The 23,219-nt window shown below is 32.5% G+C and overlaps 1 protein-coding gene across 3 annotated transcripts; it reads left to right on the forward strand.

Moving 5' to 3' along the window:
* The first annotated feature begins 6,621 nt into the window (after positions 1 to 6,621).
* LOC148609937 (uncharacterized) lies at positions 6,622 to 12,401 on the forward strand. Of its 3 annotated transcripts, XM_088542180.1 has the most exons (6): positions 6,622 to 6,945; positions 8,420 to 8,785; positions 9,349 to 9,432; positions 10,302 to 10,352; positions 11,192 to 11,311; positions 11,750 to 12,401. In XM_088542180.1, exons 1-6 carry the CDS (start codon positions 6,735 to 6,737, stop codon positions 11,770 to 11,772), a joined length of 855 nt encoding a protein of 284 aa, XP_088398306.1. In that variant the 5' UTR covers positions 6,622 to 6,734; the 3' UTR covers positions 11,773 to 12,401. The 3 variants fall into 3 exon arrangements, with proteins under 3 accessions (XP_088398306.1, XP_088398307.1, XP_088398308.1); XM_088542181.1 differs by lacking the exon at positions 10,302 to 10,352; XM_088542182.1 differs by lacking the exons at positions 9,349 to 9,432; positions 10,302 to 10,352.
* Positions 12,402 to 23,219: the final 10,818 nt, after the last annotated feature.

Raw genomic sequence — 23,219 nt, forward strand, 5'->3', positions numbered from 1 at the left:
ATTTTATTAACACACATACAAATAAAATGCAATACACTCGGCATATTTCATATAACGGTTACCTCTTAAACATTTATCCTATAATGGTAAGAATAAATCAATAATATACCTCTTAAAACACACGAAAAAGATTTGCATCATTCTTATATGTAAATGTAGTAATACAAATCACCTGCTGCCATGTTGAAAAAGTGATATTATAACCAATAATCGCTAGTGGCATTCTCATAGATATCATGCTGCTCCTTTTAATCGTGTCTGTAAACATAGCAGATGGATAGTGACCAGACAACTGACAATGTTATCGAATGTTCGACTTCGGGCAAAGACTTGTAGCTGAAAATCTGTAAAAAAAATCATGAAAGAGTAATACGACTATACTGTGAACACCATGACACGTTTCGAGTGTACACTAAAGAGGAAGGACCTTACTTTAAAAAAAAATTAGAACATCTTAAATATATCGTACCTCACAAATGAAGAATTTAAATTATCCTTGATAATGATGCACAAGAGATATCAACAAAGTATTCTTGTGATATAAAAATGTCTACTATCACCCAGCCACATCGATTCACCAATCTGCACACGTGCTAATCATGAATGGACCGTATCACAGTTAACTTCTATTAAACTGAAAAGAACCTTGCGTTGAGTCAAACGAAGGAGAAAATGTTGCAGAGGGAGACTATCACGGAAACAATAGATAGACAAGTGCTTACTTCAAAAACGCAGAAGGACACTGCACTATAAAATTAAAGTATGAAACGTCATGTAGAACATATTTCAGGACAATAAAGCTGAATAAACACAAAGAGTCCAATGTTATACCGACAAAAAATTAGGACGCTTCTCAATTGTTGATACAAAAATCAGAGTCAAGTAAACAAAACCCCAGCAGTCAGGGTTATCCGTTAAGGAACCGAAAGTCATTTGATAGAAGTGACTTAGTGTAAACTCCTTTTGCAAATAATAGGGTGTTTGAAGTGCGCTTGAAAATACAAGTGTTTAGTAACAACAATTAGGGAAAAATATGTTTGTAACTGCATGTTTTTCTTATTATTTCTTAATTAGAAGACAGTAAGTGTTCATTCATGATAAAATTCATTCATACTGTATTGCAGTTTTTTTCTATTAAGTTAGACCAAACAGACTAGGAGTGGAGGAATGTTATGCGGAACAATTTAATTTATAGTTTTGACTAAGGTTTAAGCACGGAAATTGTTTTATATAATCAGACAGCGCAGTGGTGGTTTTTTTTTATCAGACACTGATTCCACACTAATTGTCGCAATATAAATATACTGCAATAGAAATAGATCCTTTACTGTAGATCAAAATGTTAAACAATTAAGATGCTTACTACATTTAATGTTGTCTTATACATAGCAATGACTTGTTGTCCAACCAACGGCCAGTATTCCAGTAAGAACAAATTGTCCTCCGCTACTTATTGAGCTAATACTTCACTCTTATGAGGCTGATTTTATAGCTGATCTTATCAGAGGAATGAACATCGTTTAGCCAGGTCTTTTAATGTCATCTTCCACTATACAGATTACGTTTTGTCTTAAAATAATCATAAACTTAGGTATCTTCCCAAAACAAAATTGGGACAAAGGCCACTACAGACATTGTAAAATCAGCCTCTTATGTTGCTTTCCAATTAGAAATCTATGAAAAGGGAATTCATAACCAAATTATACAATAAAAAAGATGAGTTTTCATTCCGTATCGTCAACTTTCCTTTCATCCCTTATGCACATGCGTTTGGAGTTCACAATTCATATGTTATGTCAGAGCTTGTCGAAAGTACGCAGAATTTTTGTACTGTGCTAGACTTTTACAATTAGACTTCTGGCACAGGGTAATGTTGTTACAGAGTAATCAAGAGAACCAAGGTTATAGTGGTAATCAAAAGAATGCAATCCAGGGACAAAGACCAGACATGGAAAACAGACATACACAACAAAGAACGTAAACTAACTAAAATCATACATACAAAGCAACAAAGCAAATGAGCAACTCGGACTCCACTAAAAACTGGGAGCATGGACCAGGTGCATCGTAGGATAAACATCCTCTGCTTTTCTAGAAACACCCTCCGAGTTGCTCATAAAAAGTCAAGTCCTGGGTAGACAAACGAGGAAAGGAAAACTATGACCCGTTGAATAAATCGGTTTTCATGGTGCAGATGGATACACCATAACGATCCACGAGTTCATAATGACTATAAAACTTCTGTAGTGATGACTTCAATCTTGTTGAAACAAACCCTGTTCCAGAAGCCTCAGTAAGAATTCTAGCAATATAAAAAGTCTGCATAGTTTCGGCAAGCTCTGGCATAACGTATGCGTTGCGATATGAACACTCCATAAGCAGGTGCTAAAGGGACATTTGCCACAGATGAGAGGAAAGTTGACAGTTCTGAATGAAAAGTCATCACGTTTGTCGTAAAGTTTGGTCAATAGTTTTCCTTTACCATCGATTTCTAAGTGTAGGCCAAGATATGAGGCTCACCTTTCAGTGTCTGTAGTATCCTTTATCAAGTTCTTTGGGGTAGATGCGATGTATTAAATCCCCGAAATTAGGATTATTTAAAGATAATACGTCATCTATATAGCGGAAACTGAGATTAAAGGATCTAGCCAAACGATATGAAATGAAATCATCATTTCAAAAAGTTAAATGATTGTCATCATAAACTCGTGGTCCGATCTGACGTAACCGCCTGCACCATGAGAAACGATTTGTTCATGGTGTCTTAGTTTTACTTTCCTTTTTCGTCAACCCCGGAAGTGACATTTTATTAGCAACTCGGTGTATGGTTCGAGAGAAACAAAAGACGATATACCTAGTCCATAATCCCAGTATTTCGTGGAGTCCGGATGGCTCATTTGCTTTTTTTTGTATGTGTTATTTTGGTTAAGTCATGTTCGTTATTGCGTGTGTCTATTCCCTGTCTATTCATTATCCTTGGATTATATTTTCTGGATTAGAATTCGAAATCTGGTTCTCGTGATTTCCTGTAATTATAGAATAATGGAATTTCAAACTTTGTATGTGTTTGTAACATTAGTAACATATAGCGATATAGTTGTATAACACCGATGCTTCAGTCATTCATTTTTTTCAAGCCTGCGCCTGTAATGGTGTTGCTTATTAACATACTTTGGTTAAACTTATATCAGGGCAACTATGCAACTTATTTTTCGAACAACTGAAGTGTTTCCTTCCTTCTGTTGATATTTTCTGTTATTTTATTTGATTGTAGATTAAAGATAACATTCTGCTACTTGCTGTTCCTTTTGTTGTATATAGGCACAAGAGGTAAGCACAGATATGAATTGAATTATGAGACACTGTTAACCGAGTAATCTTTCTTTTTTTTCTTACTTTATTACAAATTGTCTTTTTTTTTCCTGCAGAGAAAGATTTTAATGAACCTATTAATGTTGATTTCATGGACTATCATCTAAATCATTATTGGCGCATTTAATGATTAGCAACTAGGACCCGGTCCTTTAAATGTGTTGTCATACTAGACTTCTTTCAAGCAGCTTACGTGAAGTTGTTCTTCATTTTTATTTTACCGTGTAAAAGATTTTTTCGTCAGCTATATGTAAAGAGAAATACATCTAATACTTATTCACTGTGTGAGTACGAGTTCTTTCAATTGTATTAAGATGCTTACTACATTTGATTTACATATTACATCACCAAAATATATCACTGTTCTACGATCCAGAGACCGGTATTTCTCGATCAGCTAGAATGTTCAGGAATATCCAACTCTGCATCGCACTTCCATCTTTCGATATTTTACACACACATATAAATTTTGAGAAACATTGTAGCTGTAACTATATTACATTTAACTATATAGTAATAATTTGCTTTTGGCTATTCAATTCAGTTACTGCAATGTAATATTTTACAACGTTTCTCTCTTTTTATATTACGGAAGGAGATATTAAATATAGTGTATAAGTTTTGGGTTTCAAACTTTGTCGAATTTGAACGGCTTATTCGGTCAAGGATCTGTATTGGATAACTATTTAATTGAAACTTGTAGGGGCATTAAGATACAAATATTGCCTACAAATATCAAATTTGTTGTAATAACGTAAAGGTTTTTCATAACATACAAAAATATATGAATATATGAAAAAATAATCTTGTTTGGCATTAGTTCATAATGGGGCCACAATTTTACGTCATTTCGCAAAAAACCGCTAAGGATTGTAAATTTTGTTGTTTTTTTTTTCGGACATGTTAACATCTCCTAGAAAACTATGTCCACACCCAAGAAACAACTTGATATTTTCACATATAAGGAACTATGTCATAATGAATGTATTCACTAAATATGAAGTTGTTTCTTGGGTCTGGACACCATTTCCTTGCCAAGAATATGACCAGAAACTGACCAAGAAGCACACTATTTGTAAATTTCAATCAATTTTTCTGTGCTGCGAAAGTAAGAATTATCAGAAGTATTTATTTGTCTTCATTTGTGAGGCATTTATGTCTCCAAATTCACAATATAATCATTCGGCACTTAATGATTATTTTTCAGTTGAAAATTAGGCCATTAAGACCCTCTATCGCCCCTTCTCCTTCCAATGTTCTATCAATGTCCCTGCCAAATAGATGGTATAACCAACCAAGAAAGTATAGGAGCAATTTGCCAGTCGACTCATGTGATAGGTTACAGGACTGAGTAGAATTCGAAGTTTTAGTTAAAAGAATAAAATGAAATGATTAATCAATTTTTAAACATATTTATTGAAAATAAACACTGTCATAGATAACCTACAGCCATATTGCAGTTATGCTTATAATAGAACAGTGTGTAAAAATAACACCTCAGCTGAAAATAACACTTTAGGAACACTAGAAAATTATTACAATATGATAAAGGGGTTTTGCAAAAATATTGGTAAATTTTAGCATTCGCAGAATATCATATTGATTTTGTGATACTTGATCTGCTCGGACCAATATTTACCAATATTCATGTTATAACCTTATATTTTAAGCTGTAAATCATTACAACCTCTACTTAAAAATACGACACATAAAAATGTTATAATTGTTTGAACATTCATTATTCGATCATCATTATTGATTATGAAATAATGTTAGCTTTAAAAAAGATTTGCAACAATTATACGTATCAGGAAACAATAGAAAAAAATTAGCTAAGCAAATTACGAACGTACACACCAAATGGATTGAACACAAAAACGTAACATTTAATTTTCCGTAATTTTAGTGCTATGACATACGTGATTGTAATACTACCGAAATAAAGTTCAACCGAAGAAGTACGGGTGTACGACCGAAAGCTCTGGATAAACTTTTCATATATTTCATTCATACATTTCACCTCGAATCGATTCGATTCTAGAGTTGAGGTGTAGCTAAAACTTGATTATATATTTATATGTATGTGCATGCTTGAATAAACATTCTATGTTAATTCTGGTCGTGCATGGTATGTATCTACATAGTAATGCACTAGCAAGTAAGATTGCATAATTTCCACATCCCATTAGACTTTTTATATATATCATATACTTAGCGTGAATGTGTTTGATCATTGCAGATCCTCTACTGTCTCAACCATCAGAGGTTGTCCTATTCACTTACATCATGTGCTAATGTTAGTGCTTTAGATTTACTTACGAGGAGGTATCCCTCGGTTAACGAAAGCTATATTTGTACATATATACATAATTTTTTTTTCTAGTTGTCTAGAGCATTTGCAAAATTGAGTGCAGGCAAAAGCTTTTTTGCCTAACGGCAGCTACGCGCCTAATATCCCAACTTCCAAAAGTATTTGATGATCATTAGAATAATTCTTAATATTGATGAAAGGATTTAGCTTATGATATGCAGCTTTTTGTGCTCGATACAATATGACTGTCAGTGTTTGTCAAGCTGACTGTTTAGATTAAGATTGAAATCATTTAATTAAATGTTAAGAAAGATAGAATGTGCAGGGTTATTATCACGAGTACCATGAACAACTATTTTAAATAATGATTTTGTTGTTATTTAAGATATTATTTTGAATCTAATTTACGTCTTGTTTTCTTTGCAGGAGAAGATGTAACAAGTGGGTAATAAATATTAAATTAAAGTAGAGAAAATATCATACTTATACATTATTCTGGTAGCGTTCTTAATAACAGACCACTAGTAACGTCTGTAAGTTTAAATGAATAACAGTGTAAATTTAATAAAGTAGGATCAAGGGCTCTAAGAAAAACATTCCCAACGAGGTTAGAACTGTCAAATTTGCGATACAATATAATATGATATATGTATCTCGATGTTTGACCACTCTTTTCGCTATACTGCTCCATTGGATTGAATTGATACATAGCTATATTTTTGTGATGTGTCCGACTATCAAAAAAAGCTCTATGCCTAAGTTTATGGGACGATATTATAAGCATACAAGGGTCTGAAACATTCCAATTGATGTTAGAACTGTGAAATTTGGAAGCAGATTTTGGGTTGTTCTGTCCGCGGAACTCGAACTCGCACCGCTGTGGCAACTATGGCAACACAGCCTGCACAAATTCCAGTTTATTATTACAAGCATGTTTTTTTTTCAGAAAAGGCTCATTCAGGATGCTTGACATGGTTCTTATTTAAAAGGCAGATAACATTCACATGTCGACTTTTGTCAAATGCCTATCCAGTCACAATAATCGACATTAATGACAAAAGATTTGCTGAGTGTTCTTTACCATCACCAGGAAGTGGTAAAAACTGTACGTTTTTTTCAAAAGACAGAAGTTGTCGGAGTTTTAATTTCGATTTTGAAATTAACCATTATTGTGCAGAGAAGTAAAATTAGTGATTACAATGGTGTGTGGAAGTGTCATCAAAACGAGGCGGAATACAAATCCAACATAACAACATCGATAGGTAATTTAGCTCAAATTAACATTAAATTGTACCATATAATTCGTGCATGAAAAGTTCATACTGAAATTTTGCATTTTGTATTTATTACTAAATCTTAGATATGTTTCCTTTGCGGTAGGCAAAGTTTAGAGTATATACATTAGGGTCTTATTTGTCCGTCTTATATAACATCCATGATGAAATATTTAACAAATATGCCGAAAGAGATATCATATTATTATACTTATACTTAAATTATACTTGGCCTTGCATTTTTAATCTTTTACTGAATATGAGATGATGTGTTTTATAGATAAGCTGACAATGACATCAGCCAACACAAAATTAATATTTATGCCTTCGAAAACCCCAGAGAAATTAACATTGCATACAGGAGTCATTGTATTTTGCCCTTCTCCTTTTTAAAATTATTTTTTACAAGGAAGCGGGGTGGTTTTGATGTGAAGTCTTCATTGAAGTCTCGTGGGTGACATTGAGCATTAAACCCCGGTGGGGTTGTTGTATGTTTGATATATTCATTATATCCACTCACGACTTTTTCTTTTACAAATATTCCAAAGGGTAAAATAAATGAGACAATAACAATACAAGATTTTTCTCTTATATTATTTCACGGTTTCTTTTCTTATCCTTTATCTTTTCTATTCAATAATATTCCTTTCTTTTTTTTCATTATATTATTCCTTCGTTACCGTTTTCTTTTCTATTTTTACTATTAACGTCATTTTGTGTAATCGCATAAAGAGTTTATAAAACTTACAGAAGATCCTGTCGATAATGGATATTTCTTAAAACTCAAAGCAGTGTTTCCGTCAAGAAAACAGGGGAATGTTACTACCGTATCATATTCAACACTCCCCGTGTGTGATCTAGTCCTTTTTTTTGGGGGGGGGGTAATGATTTCTTGTTTATCTAGTGTTTTGTCTTATTCTCAACGATGCATATGTTTTTTTTTAACATCTCCAATTTATTGCTCTGATCAGATATTTCTTTCATCACATGAATGGATAATTTGGATCATACCTTTTTTTTATTTAACAAAATGTAGATTAGTATATGTTAAAAATTCCGTACTTTAGCGTCAGTTTCGGTCATAACATTTATTATTTCTATGCCACTGCACACATTCAAAAAATACATAATTATGTTAGCAGAGTTGAAGAAAAAATTAATTGTCTAAGTTTTCGGTGTTCTCAAAACTATTATTTTTCCCACTGAGCATATAGGAAGAGTGAAATCGTATAAATTTACTGTATTGTCAGTCACGAATTTGCTCCGAGGTTGTTTCTTTGAACGTTGGTAATGTACAGTATTTTAAAACTAATTATGAGTTTATTGTTGAGTACGAATCTTACTGTACTTTGTTTTGAAGATTAGGCGGTGATTTATAGTGTAATTGCTACACTTAAATATGTCTTCGATGAATATCTCGTGATTTTTATACAATATCTTAACATTTAGTCTAATTTTGTAGATATAATGGATGGAATAAGAGTCCAAGCAAAAGTACAACAAAATGATAGCTCAGTGAACATGGTGAAAAATGTTACTATTACCTGTCATTCCTGTAGAAAACCGACTGGAAATTATGCAGAGTTTCTAATTGATAACACCACAGTGGACAGTCTGACGTATGAAAATACTTCGCAAATTTGCTACCATAGAGGCATGATATGTAAATCAGAAATATGCAGTTGCAGTTCAAGTAAAAGAGAATTTAGACGGAACTTTAGAATGGATCTGTCTCTACCAAGACTGGTTTCTTGTGAAATGTATTTTCTTGACGTACACACGGGTATGAAGTTTCAACAGACTGCAAATGCATACATGAACTCAAAAGGTTTGTTTTACTGTAATAACAAACGAAAACGATATAATTCAGTTTGTATGCATAAACGTTTGCTCATAATCATATTTGTTCTTTTATTTTTTGAATTCTTAAACATCTTGATCTACATGTATATACATGTAAGTATTGAATATATAAGTACATGAAATCTCATTGTTGTAACTGTAAGCGTATTATCTTTCGTAGAATTAGAAGTAATATCAAAGAGGTGCAAACACTTACTACTAATTCTAACACTAGTATAAATAACAAGATATGGCAAACTACATGTACTTTAATATAGTAGTGAATGGTTTTTTTTTTTTAAATAGAAATAGTAATAATGATAATAATAATCATTATTATCATCAAAAAAACATATTTGACTTTTACTTTTAATTCCCTTTGCAGATACGTTGAAAAAAAAATACAATATAATCATTTCATGCTTTGGCATTATTAGAAAAATTATATACGTATTGTATATAAGTATGCACATACAGCCTATACGAAACCTGTTTTTTTTTCTATTGCCGGTAGTTTAATTATTTTTCGTACCATTTATAATATTACAGGAATACAATCAATTAAAACTACTACTAACATTATCAATCTACCTGACGACGAAACAACTGCTATGAATGTCAGCATCTCAACAGGTAGCTTATTTCGTCAGTCTATTACAGCGCAATGTTATTTCAAACACTTGTGTGATACCATACAGTTATGGCCGCTCAATGCATGCGATGTCGTTATATGGAACAATGAAAAGAGATACAGACCGATGGCTGAGGTCGATATCTATTTTGTGTTCTTTAAAACATGATACTGCATGCACTGAGCTGACATAATTGTTTAATTACATTTCCCTGTAGAAATCTTGAGAATTTGTCACTCATTCAGTGAGTTTCTCTTCATCTTGATATTAAAACAAATATTTTGGTATATATATATATATATATATAAACTTCTCAGATTGTGACGACTCGCTACAATGATCCATCCGATCAAATTGATACAGGAAAGATATGTAAACGTATAGAAAGGTCTGAAAAATTCCCAACGATGTTAGAACTGTCAAATTTGCGATGCAAAATTTTGGTCGTTCCCTCCGCAGGACTCGAACTCGTACCGCTGTGACATCTATGGCAACACCACCTGCACACAGTCCAGCGTCCTAGACCACTCGGCCAGCTAGTCTATATAAAATATAGCTTTCGCTGGCCGGGTCATTCCTCCTGGTAAGATTAATCTAGGGCTGTAACTTAGTACACGATGTATTGTAGTACGGGACAGTTCATTTAGATGTTATTATGTAGGATAGAGAATCAAATTAATGATGCATGTCACATCAAATCAATATTATAATTGAATGTGACTTAAATGTGATTCGCTACACTGATCCATCTGTTCAAATTGATACAGGAAAGATATATACACGTATAGAAAGGTCTGAAAAATTCCCAACGATGTTTGAGACCTTTCAATTGTTTTTTTTTCTAAACAGTTTCTTTTCCAAATATTCTAGTTTTATGGCAGGAGCATAGAACAACTATGTCATCATTGACAAATGACAAAGGTAGTTAGAATCAATAGTATCTTGCTGTTTTTTTTATTACATATGTAAAAACAATTATACCAATTTGCGATCATTGTAATCAAAATACATACTATACATACATACAAGTGAAGAATTACTATAATGACGTTAAGTTGGTCAAAATAACAGTGGTGCCATTGGCAATAAACAGTTAAAAGCAAACGATTTCCTTCAAAGTTTAGTGATATACACATGAACATTTAAACTGGGGTAAATTACAAAAAAATTACCAATTATTCATAGTGCATATTTCTTTATGTTGTACACTTGTTTCAAGGTGTAACCTCTCATGAGCATCACTGGAATAAAATATATATCTAAAACATATTTAAATACAAGAAGTATTCAAAACCAAATTAATCGAAATGGGAAGCCAAATACATCACCAAGATGTTCTATCATGTGCAATACAAAGAATGAAGCTTTAGTGTTTTATGCATTTTGAAACTGGTAATACTTCATTTTTTATTTCTATATTGAACGAATATTGTTCATTTAATATGTAATGTTTAACTTCCAATATCTACAATTTCATTAAATTTTCTTCGGATAAAACATGTCGGTACAGAGAAAAACAAATACAAACAGTACAGTACATAACAACAAAACATGACCGAAAGACCCTTGGAATAAGCGTAACCACTTTTTCACCTCAGTCTACTTTTTCACATACTTATATACAATACATGTGCGCTCTAATAAAAACATGTTATTATAGTGAGACATAAGTAGAAGTAAAAAGTTTACTTCGAAACGTATATGAGAACAATAAAATGTTTTTAAAAAGTTAAGAGTTGCTTGTTAAATCTTCCTTTCAGTGTCATTTGCGATTGGAATGACAATGGTAGGGGTACTAACGTGCATTATTTTGGTAGTTCTCAACACTTGGCTTGTCAATAATTGGAAGAGAAGGGGGCGTATTGCTAAATATGCTACAAGTGAGTGTGACTTCTTTAACTAGCATCGAGAAGATGCGCATTAAACATTTACATTTATAAATAAATTAGAAAGTAACATTAAACATGTATACATTGTGAATGTCCCTTTCAACACCATCATGAGACTTTTTTTTTCTAAAGATGTATGTACTATTCCAAACTAACACGTCGTGTAGTGCTTGGAGTACAAATTACTTCAAGCATGTTTTTACTTGACAAAATATAGTGTAGTCCAGTCATTCCTTTAGTAATATATAAGAATAATAAGTACAATTTACCAAGCTGAGTCATAAAACGAACATAAGCGCATACTATCAAAAAAATCCTTCAGAGAATTTCTTTACTTATTACATGTGTACCTATTGAATCAATTTGTCAGGCGATAGTCTTCTTTCAATAATTTATGTACATGTAGTAATTTTTAACTGTCTGTTTCAGAAGAGGACCAGGAACCATTATAATTCAACCTGATGAACGTTTTATATTAAAACTTGTATAGGAAGCTAAATGTTTTTGCAGTTATGAAATATCTAATCTATTATTGTGAGTTTCGCAATACAGTAAAACTAGAACTATGAAGTGAAATGATAGCATTACAACCGCATGCTCGAGAGATGGATTTATTTCTTTACGTGTTCATATTAACAGTACAACCAATCTATTATGTTTTCATGTTTGTATTTTTATTTTTACTTGTTCGTTCCTGTTAAAGAGGTGTCTTATACTTTTGATCTTATAGTGTGTGTGTGTGTGTGTGTGTGTGTGTGTGTGTGTGTGTGTGTGTGTGTGTGTGTGTGTGTGTGTGTTCTTTGAATCAATTTTATCATTAACGTTTACTTTTATCTTTTTTCAAGTTCTACTTTATGTCCTCGGTTCTGTGTTCTACTCATTGTAGCATTGCTTTGAATTATACAGTTTGAGCACAGCATCTTTTTTTAAATCTTATACTCATATGTCCAAGGTGTCTCACTTTAGGTATCAAGTTTAATTTGTTTTACTATATTGTGCATCTAAATGGTGTGTTTAAACTATGTGCGTGTGTATTTTTGTTATATTTAAAACAGCCATATTTTTATATATTAAAAAAGTGTTCATGTAGCATTTGTATTTTCTTTTCGGTTTGTTAAAGGGTTTTATGTCATTGGAAATGCCAATTCTATCTAGGCATGTTTAAGGGACGAATAAAAGGCGATTCATGTTAGAAATGCTATTATCATTTGTGACATCATTGATACGATTGTGAATACCATTTAAAACTTTCGATTACTATTAACAAAAACCCTAGAAAATATAGAGTTATTTATAAAATTGATTTAAATAAAGTAGGTTTATATTTTTGTTTTTACGATATAACTCTTCATATAGCAACAAGTATTTGGAACAGGCATACATTTTTTGCACGCGTTCTAAGGGTAATCAATGGAACCAAGGTTATAGCGGCAATCAAAAGAATGTAATCCAGGGACAAAGACCAGACATGGAAAACAGACATACACAACAAAGAACAAAAGGTAATTAAAAATCATACATACAAAGTAACAAAAGCAAATGAGCAACTCGGACTCCACTGAAAACTGGGAGCATGGACCAGGTGCACAGGTAGGGTAAGCGTCCTCTGCTTTTCTAGAAACACCATCCGAGTTGCTCATAAAAAGGCAAGTCCGGGATAGACAAACGAGGAAAGGAAAACTATGACCCGTTGAATAAATCAGTTTTCATGGTGCTGATGGATACACCATAACGATCCACGAGTTCATGATGACGACCATAAAACTTCTGTAGTGATGACTTTAATCTTGTAGCAACATAACCCTGTTCCAGAAGTCTATTTGTTAGAGTTCTAGCGCGATACAAAAAGTCTGCGTAGTTTCGGCAAGCTCTGGCATAACGTATGAGTCGTGATATGAACACTCCATCGGCAGGAGCCGAAGGGATGTTGCCACAGATGAAAGGAAATTTGATAATTCTGAATGAAAAATCATCACGTTTGTCATAAAGTTTGGTCAATAGTTTTCCTTTACCATCGACTGTATATTTGGAAGATGATTTGAATTTATTTCTTACAAAGTATGAGGAATCTCTACCAAGAACTATATATTTGTATCTAGGTGTACCATCTTTTTAGGAAAAACAAAGATGTATAATGTTTTTAAGTCGGGATTTCAACTGAGTATAGGGAATAGAAGTATACAGTTAAGATCTAAGATATAGATTTATGTTACCGTTTGATATATCACAAATTCACGTTCAACTTTAACACTACTTTTACTGTGAAATCAACCGATTTAGTTTTTCATCGCACACATAAGGTTATCAACGAGTGCACAGTATCACAGTATCAAGCGTTGGGAGAAATCTTATCCACTAATAGGACACCGGTCTATGGAAACTTGAATTCGGGGCACCATTTCAAATTATTGGCCATCGTTTTGATATCCTAAAACTCAAGACTGAATACGACACTTTTTGTACCGATTACGTAATTGTATTCTGTATAGAAATATATGTCTCTTGAATAATAAAGTTTTGTACATATAGTTTGGGATCGATGAATGGCTGGTAAATTCCCATCTATAGCCCCAAATTATTGAGCTAAACTTTAACTTAAATATTAAGGTACGAGACGTTTGAAATCGTAATTTTATGAAAAACGTAATGAGTTGGATTTTCAACTTGTAAACTTCTCCTTTCTTAAGAACAATATATTAACATATTAAGCCTATGGAGAACATATTTCACAGTTGTTCACACATTTGCATCCATTACTGTCGGGCCTGAGATATGTACAGCGATTTTCTTTGAAGAGCAAGGATACTGTCATATAATCATCTAAATCAGGGTATGTTTGGCATTTGTTGATTTTATTACCACATAAATTTTATGGTCGACATCACATTTTAATTGACTGATATCTCACAGATGATACTAGAAGTCGTCAGTTACATTTCACGTCTTACAGTATTAGCAACCTACCGCTGTTTTAAGTGCTTTTTTTTGGGGGGGAGGGGGGAGGATTAATTATGGAGTGTTGATAGAGTTAAGTGTGAATTTGAAAATTTGAAGCCATAGCGACTGAGAAAACGTAAGGATTTAAGCAGATTCTTGCATCAATAATAATATTACTTCATATATTCTGTTTATTTTGTATTTTGTGGTCACATTTCGGTAATATTTCAGACAGAAAATAAAGCCCACAGCCAATAAAAAAACTCAATACAATGTATTTAGTAAATACATTTATCATTACATATCATATGTGAAAATAAAAAGTTGTTTCTTTGGTGTGGACATAGTTTTCTAGGTGCAGATGTATCAGAAAAACAACAAAATTAACAGTTAACGGCCTTTTTCTTAAATGACGTTTAATTGTGTCACAATGTGATGTCATGAGGCGAAACTGAAAAACATTCATTTTCATGGTGTATAATATTTTACTATGTTTTGAATAATTGTTATACTATTGCAACAAAGTTGATATTTTTGGGCAATAATCATAATCTCATGCCCCTACACCTCAAATGATGTCGTCCAGGAGTTATCGCACCTTGACTTGCGCCATTATTTTTTGGTTTGTTTTCTTTGTGACTCCACCTTATTTTATTATTATACTTTTACTGTCAGGGCCTGTCAGAGCTTACTTTAAGGTATGTTTACACTTAAAGAAGACCTTTTGGTGATCTCTGTAAGAATATACTACTTTTATAAAAGTTACACGATGTTGCATTTGTTTAGTTTTACCATATCTGTTTATTTTTCTATTGACGGAGTGTTTCAATGAAATACATTTTGTAGCTGCTCTTTATGGATATTGTTTTATTGTAATGTGACAGGTGCCGCTGGCAGAGAAAGGCATGTTCATCCTTCCAGAACACCTGTTTTGTGGTAATTGATATTGCTAGTGTTTTCCATAGTTTTTGTGAGGTGCCATGTTTTCTTATCTTCAGTTTGTATGTGTTATTGTATTACTGAGGTAATTTTATTTCTGGTATAGGAACAATTATAATATATTTGACGTGGTAACAAATTTCGCTGGTTTTTTTTCGACGAACAGAAAAGCGCGAAACAAAGAACCCTTGATATTGATTGTTAACATCAATTTTGGAAACCGCCGATCGGTTTTTAAAACCTAGAAATTTGATATGTTCAATTGACAGAAACTTCAGAAATTAGCAACAGCGACTATCATTACGTTAACAGTAGTTGCATTAGAGATGTTTCATTTGTTTTAGCGACAACATGAAATTTTTTGGCTGGTGTATTAATGAATGGGTGATTTATTATGTTATATGTTAAAGATCGAATTTTGCCCCAAAATGATATCAGTCATCAAATAACACTACAACACTACAATATTCTATCATTATATATTATACTAATAGTACACGATAGATAAAAGCATGACGATTATAAAAAACCTTTTTTTTTTTTTTTTTTTTTGGTACATTATTAAGGTAAAGTCTCCTCATAGCTGCATAGCTGTTTTTTACATAAGGGCTCAACCAAAGTCCGTTCTTAGAGGGAAAAAATAAAATTCAAGGCTACTGACAATAGAATAATGACGGATATGATAAATCGAAACGAAACAAATGCTCCAAAATGTCAATTAGTAAATACTTTTCCGGATCGCCAAAAACTCTTCAATAAGAGTAAATACACTTTCAGTAAGATCTGGAAGACTCCTCACAAACTTAGAGGAAGATAGGAGGTTATGACTAAATTTTATCATTGGACTTTAGTTATTAGTCTTTAGTATCATATTATATATTAAACTATGTGACCTAAATACTGGTATTAGTTTATGTTACTTTTCAGATGACCATGGTTAACATTAAAGTTGTATAAATAGATATAGAGCTTATTCAATCGTATTTAGTGTTGTAGGCATGGTATGTGACTGACTCGATCCTTCCTTATATCTTCTTTTCTGTAAATAAGGACATCTTTGACATTGACACTAATAACATATTTATCCCATTTGGAGGAGCTTTTTTCAACACAAGAAGTTGGCTTTCCAAAAGGCATTTACTGTGCTCCTCTCTTATTTGTTTTGTATTCATACCAGACTGAATTTGTCAAGAATAAAAATATAAAAGACGCTTAATTTTACATACAGATTAACATCCCTTTTTTGTAAATGGTTACCTTCAATATATCCAACAGAGCTCGAGATAAAGACGACTACAGAAACACCATGTTCTGCATACTTTTGGACCAACATCTCGAATTTGACAACACTGGTCATCTGAACACAAAGATTTAAGATAAAAGGGACGACTTTGATTTTCATATCATAAATTTTCCTTACCTTTGCAACAATACACCTTCATCTTCTGTATATGGTTTTTATATTTCACAATTGATTCGGTACGACACAACAAGTATTAACTACTCCGCTCCCCTTGAACGCCATAAATATCTGCGTACACACAGACTCCTGAATCGGGGGTATGAGGAAATGCGTCTCAAATGTCTCCTACCCAATTTGTTTTTAGATATCAATCAGTCCTTTGTTGAAAAATAATGATTTTGTTGTTTTTTTTTTTTTGTTTTTTTTTTGTTTTGTTTTGTTTTGTTTTGTTTTTTTTATTATTATTTCTGTGTGTGTGTGTGTGTGTGTGTGTGTGTGTGTGTGTGTGTGTGTGTGTGTGTGTGTGTGTGTGTGTGTGTGTGTGACCGCTGATTTACCAATTATGATATACAAGCATGGAAATGCTATTTTGTCATTAACATATTCACGACTCAATGGGGGTTAAGCGAGCTGTAAGACCTAGATTTAACTCACCATTTCGTTTGAAATGCCTGTACCAAGTCAGGGCCATTGTGGTACCAGCTGCTCCGGTGGTGTAATTTTGCAAGATTTGTTTTGGACTTTACTTGATTATGGGTCGGATAAGAGTTCGGCAATTTTGTTGTTACCCGTATTGGTTGAATTATTATTTGTTACAAATTAATAATATGAATACTTTGTCTAAATACACAAAATGACATTTTATTTTATTTCCGATTGATTAGTGATCTATTCAAGAAACATTGTAACACAAGGATACAAGTAACACTACTTGTTTTGACTGACACACAGTTCTCAGGTATTCGATAACTTAGGAATCCGATGCGTACTGCCAACACCGCTCGGAAATGACTAAGTGCCTTCGTTTGTTTTTTATAAGTAAAGTTAAATCAACGATTAACGGAAGACCATTTTTACTTACTTTCCATGGTGACATCATAAAAGACATACCGCCTAGTATATTTGATAACCTGAACGAAACCTAATTGAGGTATCCAGTACGTAGGCAAGACCTGTCAGTTTCTCCATAAACAATTTTCAAAACATCTTTATTGTTTTCGGAGACCGTGGAAATACATAGCTCTCGAATGACAACATTTACATAAATATAACCACAATATAAAAGCTATTAAAATCCAACCACTTGAAGTAATTTGTAAACAAGCTGTCGACAGTCTCACATGTGGGGGCATCAAAAGTCCAGGACATTTGCGAACTTTCGTGGATAAAGAAACTTCAAGCTGCTTATCTTCTCGGTCTAAATGATAATATCATAGGCACAGGAAACACATCGAAATCTTCAGAAACAAATTTTACGGAACTTGTTACCAAAAACACTTGGAGAAAACGATCTTATGGTATGGCAAAGGCGTTATTCTCAACAAAAGAAAATTTGAACGTCAATCGGTTTCATAATCTTCTTGTTATGTTTAAAAATAACGGACAACATAATCTTCTATGTAAGCTTTCTTCTACTAGTATTCTAAGCATAAAACTTCATGCATTGTTCAATGAATAAAATGCTGTTTCACATTATAGCGCTCGATATGAAGTAGCACTTATAATCATTTCTTATTGTTAGTATAAACTGTTTCCTAAAATTTGCAAACCTAAAAAATGTTGAAATACATTTGCCTTTTATTATCAAGGTTATTGATTTATTAAATTTGGTTGATACATTCAGGGATTCTAATGCTATTGAATCTATACCTTGTTATTTTGAAAATCTAGAACCTCCCATTCAATTTCATTCCTATAACAAACCTACCGGAAATATAAATTTTAATTACACTTCTGTCGCTATTTATACGGTCATCAATACAAATTGCCGATCACCCTGATGTTGTGTCAGTTCTACATCTCGATATTCATCATTTGCTCATATTATTAATGTAGACCTTAACATCGTTGGGGACCTAGAATTTCTTTTTAAAGGACTCAAATATCGTCCTCCAGACAAAATTGACTTGAAGGACTTTCGTAACACCATCAAGGATTTATTGAATGCTTATTGCAAAAAAATGGATTAGAGGGGAAAGATAAAAGATCCCTGGACAATTTCATCAATAAATTCATGATCATCATAGATATAAGAATTGAACATATTAAAAAGAACTATTAGCACGAGAACAGATCGGTAAATTTGGTTTCTTTTTGAAGGTATTTACAGAGCGCTTCAATTATTGTCAATCGTTAAAGTTTTCTGTTGTAGAATTTCCAAAAATTCGAGTCAAAGTTGAACATTAAAGGCTCCTTAAAGTTACAAAATGTGTCCATTTGTTGTCAGTTTCTTTTAAATCGATTGCTTTATCTTGGCGAACTTTGAAAAGAGTTTTACCAAGGAATTTCTGCGAAGTATAAAATAGTCCAACATTGTATCTTTTCTTTTTCATTGTCAATAAGGTAACAACAAAATTACCGAACGCTTATTCAATCCATAATCGAGTCAAGTCCAAAATAATTTGACAAAATAGATATTTCATCACCGGAGTAGCTTTTACTACAAAGATCCTGACTTGGTACAGGCATTTTAATCAAAATTTGCGTTCTCCGGAAAACCAAAGTAATTCAAAAATTTTAAAAACAAAATGAAAAGCAGTCGACATTTTGTTTTCATTTTTATTTTTTTATTACTTTTTTTTATTTCTAATGTGAACAAATCGGCAAGTGTGTTTCAAAAGTTAATCAACCTATATAATCTTAAACCAAAAAAATGATATTTTTGTGGATGTGTAAAATTGATGATAATTTTCTTAATGTATAACATACTGACATGGGTAGGCAATATGTATGTATCAAGTTATTTTATACTATCATTGGATCACCATTTAGAAAAGGTTTTGGCACGTGATATGGCGTTTTTTTTTTGTTTTTTTTTTGTTTTTGTTTTTTTTTATTTTTTTTTTTTTTTTATTTTTATTTATTTTTTTTTGTCACTTATACAGACAAATTCAATGGTAAATATCAAAGTATAAAGAAATGTTAGGATATATCTTGTAAAAGGAAAGTTATGATTAAAATATTATGATTAAAAAATAGCCAGCATCGTTCCACAGTGACATCGTTTGGAATAAATACGTTTCTTCACAGTCCATGTAAATATTTTTGCTGCTCATCTTCCATTGAAATTTATTATATATGAAATAAAAACTCATGTGAATAAAGGTAAAAACAAGGATAAAACTTTGTAAAGGGGTGTTTTCAGCCGTATCTTCTTTGTAAACTTCTGTATATTATTAATTCTTTTATCACAAGAGACTAATATAATATGACTGTCCGTCAAGTTTTGGCTTGACGCTCAATGTCAAATCGATCATTATATGCTCTATGCAACTAAGAATGATGACAGAGTGATACTTACAACTGAACATGCCTATTTTTCATTGTTAAACTTTGTTTTGTAATCTGTGTTAGGAACTTGACCTTTTGCGAAATATTGCACTCGAATGAAACTCTTAATAATGAAATCCTTTTTTATTTTCAAAGCAATTATGACACCCTTATGAGATTACTTTCGAATATAAAATGAAACAAATAGTATCACAAGCCGTTCCATGTCACCGTTAAATTTTCTACCTACAACAATAAAATGCGAGAAAAAATTGCAAGAAAAAAGATGACCAACTGAATAGTTAAACAATAGGCGTTGAAGATCATTGCTAAGAAAAGATCATAACTATTTTTTTGTTACTCATGTGACGAAAGAAACCTTAGTTAAACATATTTTATTGTTTAAATAAGAACAAAACGATAAGACACAAGTTTCACAACTTAGTTGAGTCCTCTCCAGAACACATATATATTACATGCATACATAGAACAACATGGAAAAAGATAATAATAATTACTTTACATCATTTACACATAAACGAGAAAACAACTTTGTCTTCGGGAGCATTACAATTAGTGATATAAACGATTTATTTTGCTTGATAAGACAACGAGGTTTTAATCTAAGGCTAGTTCAAAGAATGTTGACACAATCAGTAGAATAAGAAGCTCTTAATAAAAAGCATGGCACATAAAGAAGCATCATAGATAAACAAGGCCTGCATGACCACATCATGGAGGATTGATGAAAGTATACACCTAGGCATGTAGACAGGTTTTATCACTAAATCATGCATTGCATATAGACAGAGTGGGGAGACGGCAGTTCTTACTGGACAGGGGTAGATGAGCAAGTATATAAATACAAGAGAAAAGACTTAAATGGTAACTTTACACTTGTTTATCTGTAGCTTTGCATTAGCTTAATTCTGAGCAATATTTGTAAAAATTATCAGATGTACATGTACATGTAGTTTCAGAACAAAATAATATAAAGGTAAATACACATCTAAATAATTGCTTAATTGAAACCATGTGCGTACGAACACTCATCCTTTAATATGTTAAATTGTAATTCAAGTCCCTCTAAATGGCTTAAACCGTTATCACATATCTCATGGTTACGAGAAAAAATTACAAAGGTTCCAAGAACAGGTATTAGGATTGTGTCGGAAGCTGTGCAATGACCATACTGTGTGTACAATTGAAAAGAGGAAATGTCATGATATGGTCCTTGATTGACGAAACTATGGTCAATTCAGGGACACAGAATAGTGATAGACATAAAATATGGAACTGTATTAACTAATGAATCTGTAAATGAATGTACAAGCTTAGGCTAATATATATTCTAATCTGTCTCTTTTTGTAATTTATACCAAACTGACAAACTAAAACAAAACATGTAATTTGATGGTAAGACTTTGTTATCACATTTGTCGCTTTGTTCTTTGGAGGATTTCATTCAAACTTTCCACAGAATATCGTAATACATCATTGATTGTATTTCTAATGCAAAATCTTAAACTTATTCACAAAGTATCCAAATTTTTTTTTTGTTTTTTTTTTTTTGCATTTTTTTTTGCTTTTTTTTTTTTGCATTTTTTTTCTTTTTTTTTTTGGCAATTTTTTAATTGTTTTAGTCTGCCAGGCAGAGGCATATTCTACGGGATTATCAAGGGAACCAAGATTCTGGCGGAAATCAAAAGATTGAAATCCAGGGACAAAGATCATACATGGGAAACAGACACACACAAACAATAAAGAACATAAATTAACTAAAAAAAATACAAACATAGTAACAAAAGTAAATGAGCCTCAGACTCCAATAAAAACTGGGAGCATAGACCAGGTGCGTGGACTACTGGGTTAGCGTCCTCTGTTTTTTTTTTCTAGAAAATCCCGCCGAGTTGCTCATAAAAATTTAAGTCCAGGATAGGACAAGAAAACTATGACACGTTGAACAAATCGGATTTCATGGTGCAGATGGATACACCATAACGATTCACGAGTTCATGATGACGACCATAAAACTTCTGCAGTGATGACTTCAATCTAGCAGCAACATAACCCTTTTCCAGAAGCCTAATTGTAGGAAGTCTAGTGCTATACAAACAAATCTGCGTAGTTACGGTAAGCTCTGGCATAACGTTGTGATATGAAAACTCCACACAAGGTGCCGAAGGGATGTAACCACAGATGGAAAAAAGTTGAAAATACATAATGAAAAGTCATCGCGTTTGTCGTATAGTTTTGTGAATAGTTTTCTTTTACAATCGATCTTTAATTGTATGTAAATATATGAAGCTAACTTCACAATGTCGGTAGTAGCCTTTATCTCAAGTTCTTTTTGGAGAAGATGCCGTGTATCAAATCTCAGAAATTAGGATTGTTTAACGATACAACGTCATATATACTGCGGAAACTGAGATTAAAGGAAAAGTATAATACGTTGAACAAATCAGGTTTCATGGTGCAAATGGATACACCATAACGAGTTCATGATGATGATTTTCCATCGTTTGGATCAGATCAGCGATAAAGTCAGCTCATAAGAGTGGAGGAATAGGCCAGCAAGTACAGGAGCATAATGTGTTCCCATTGGAATGCCGACGGTTTGTTGAAAAACGCGTCAACCACACTGGACAAATATATTGATAAAAAATTCCAGCATTTTGAAAATATCTTTTTCGGTATATTTTGAAAACGATTTAGAATTATATTTTACAAAGTGTGAGGAATCTCTACCAAGAACTATATATTTGTATCTAGATGTAACGTCTTTTTTTAGAGTAATAACAATGTATAATGTTTTTGAGTCGGGATGTTAACTGGGTATCGGAAATAGAAATATAAATGTTTTAAGAATTAAAAAGTCAAAATGTAATTTTGACCATTTTAGACTTCGCAGAAATGCCTCAGCAAAATTGCGTAAAGTCAAACGGTTGCAATGAAATGTTACCCTATTGAGCCTTTGATGTTGACTTTTGACCTCGAATTTTCGGAAAATGCACCAAGGAAAACTTCTACTACAGGTTTTGATCGAAGCGTCTTTTAAATACCTTTAAAATAGAACCAAATCAGCCGTGTGGTATTTCGTTTTAGGTTTAGATCGGCTTCATAACCTACAGTATTTGTACGATCCAGTAGAAAAAAAAGTTGTCATATTTAATTAAATAGTCTTTTGATAAATGTGGCTCTCAGTTTATTTTCTTGTAATGTCTACAACGCTTCATTTCATTGATTTTAGACGGGATAAATACACTAACCAGACTTGATATCTACCCAAAA

The sequence above is a fragment of the Perna viridis genome, chromosome 8, assembly GCF_037379345.1.
Source record: "Perna viridis isolate PV_CMFRI_1.1 ecotype Kerala chromosome 8, ASM3737934v1, whole genome shotgun sequence".
Taxonomy (NCBI): domain Eukaryota; kingdom Metazoa; phylum Mollusca; class Bivalvia; order Mytilida; family Mytilidae; genus Perna; species Perna viridis.

Bases quoted from the DNA above. Each gene is read 5' to 3' on its own strand.
- LOC148609937 (XM_088542180.1), top strand. From the start codon at position 6,735: ATGACAAAAGATTTGCTGAGTGTTCTTTACCATCACCAGGAAGTGGTA. The intron at 8,786-9,348 runs GTTTGTTTTACT...ATAATATTACAG, and splicing joins TGCATACATGAACTCAAAAG to GAATACAATCAATTAAAACT. The intron at 9,433-10,301 runs GTAGCTTATTTC...CAAATATTCTAG, and splicing joins GAATGTCAGCATCTCAACAG to TTTTATGGCAGGAGCATAGA.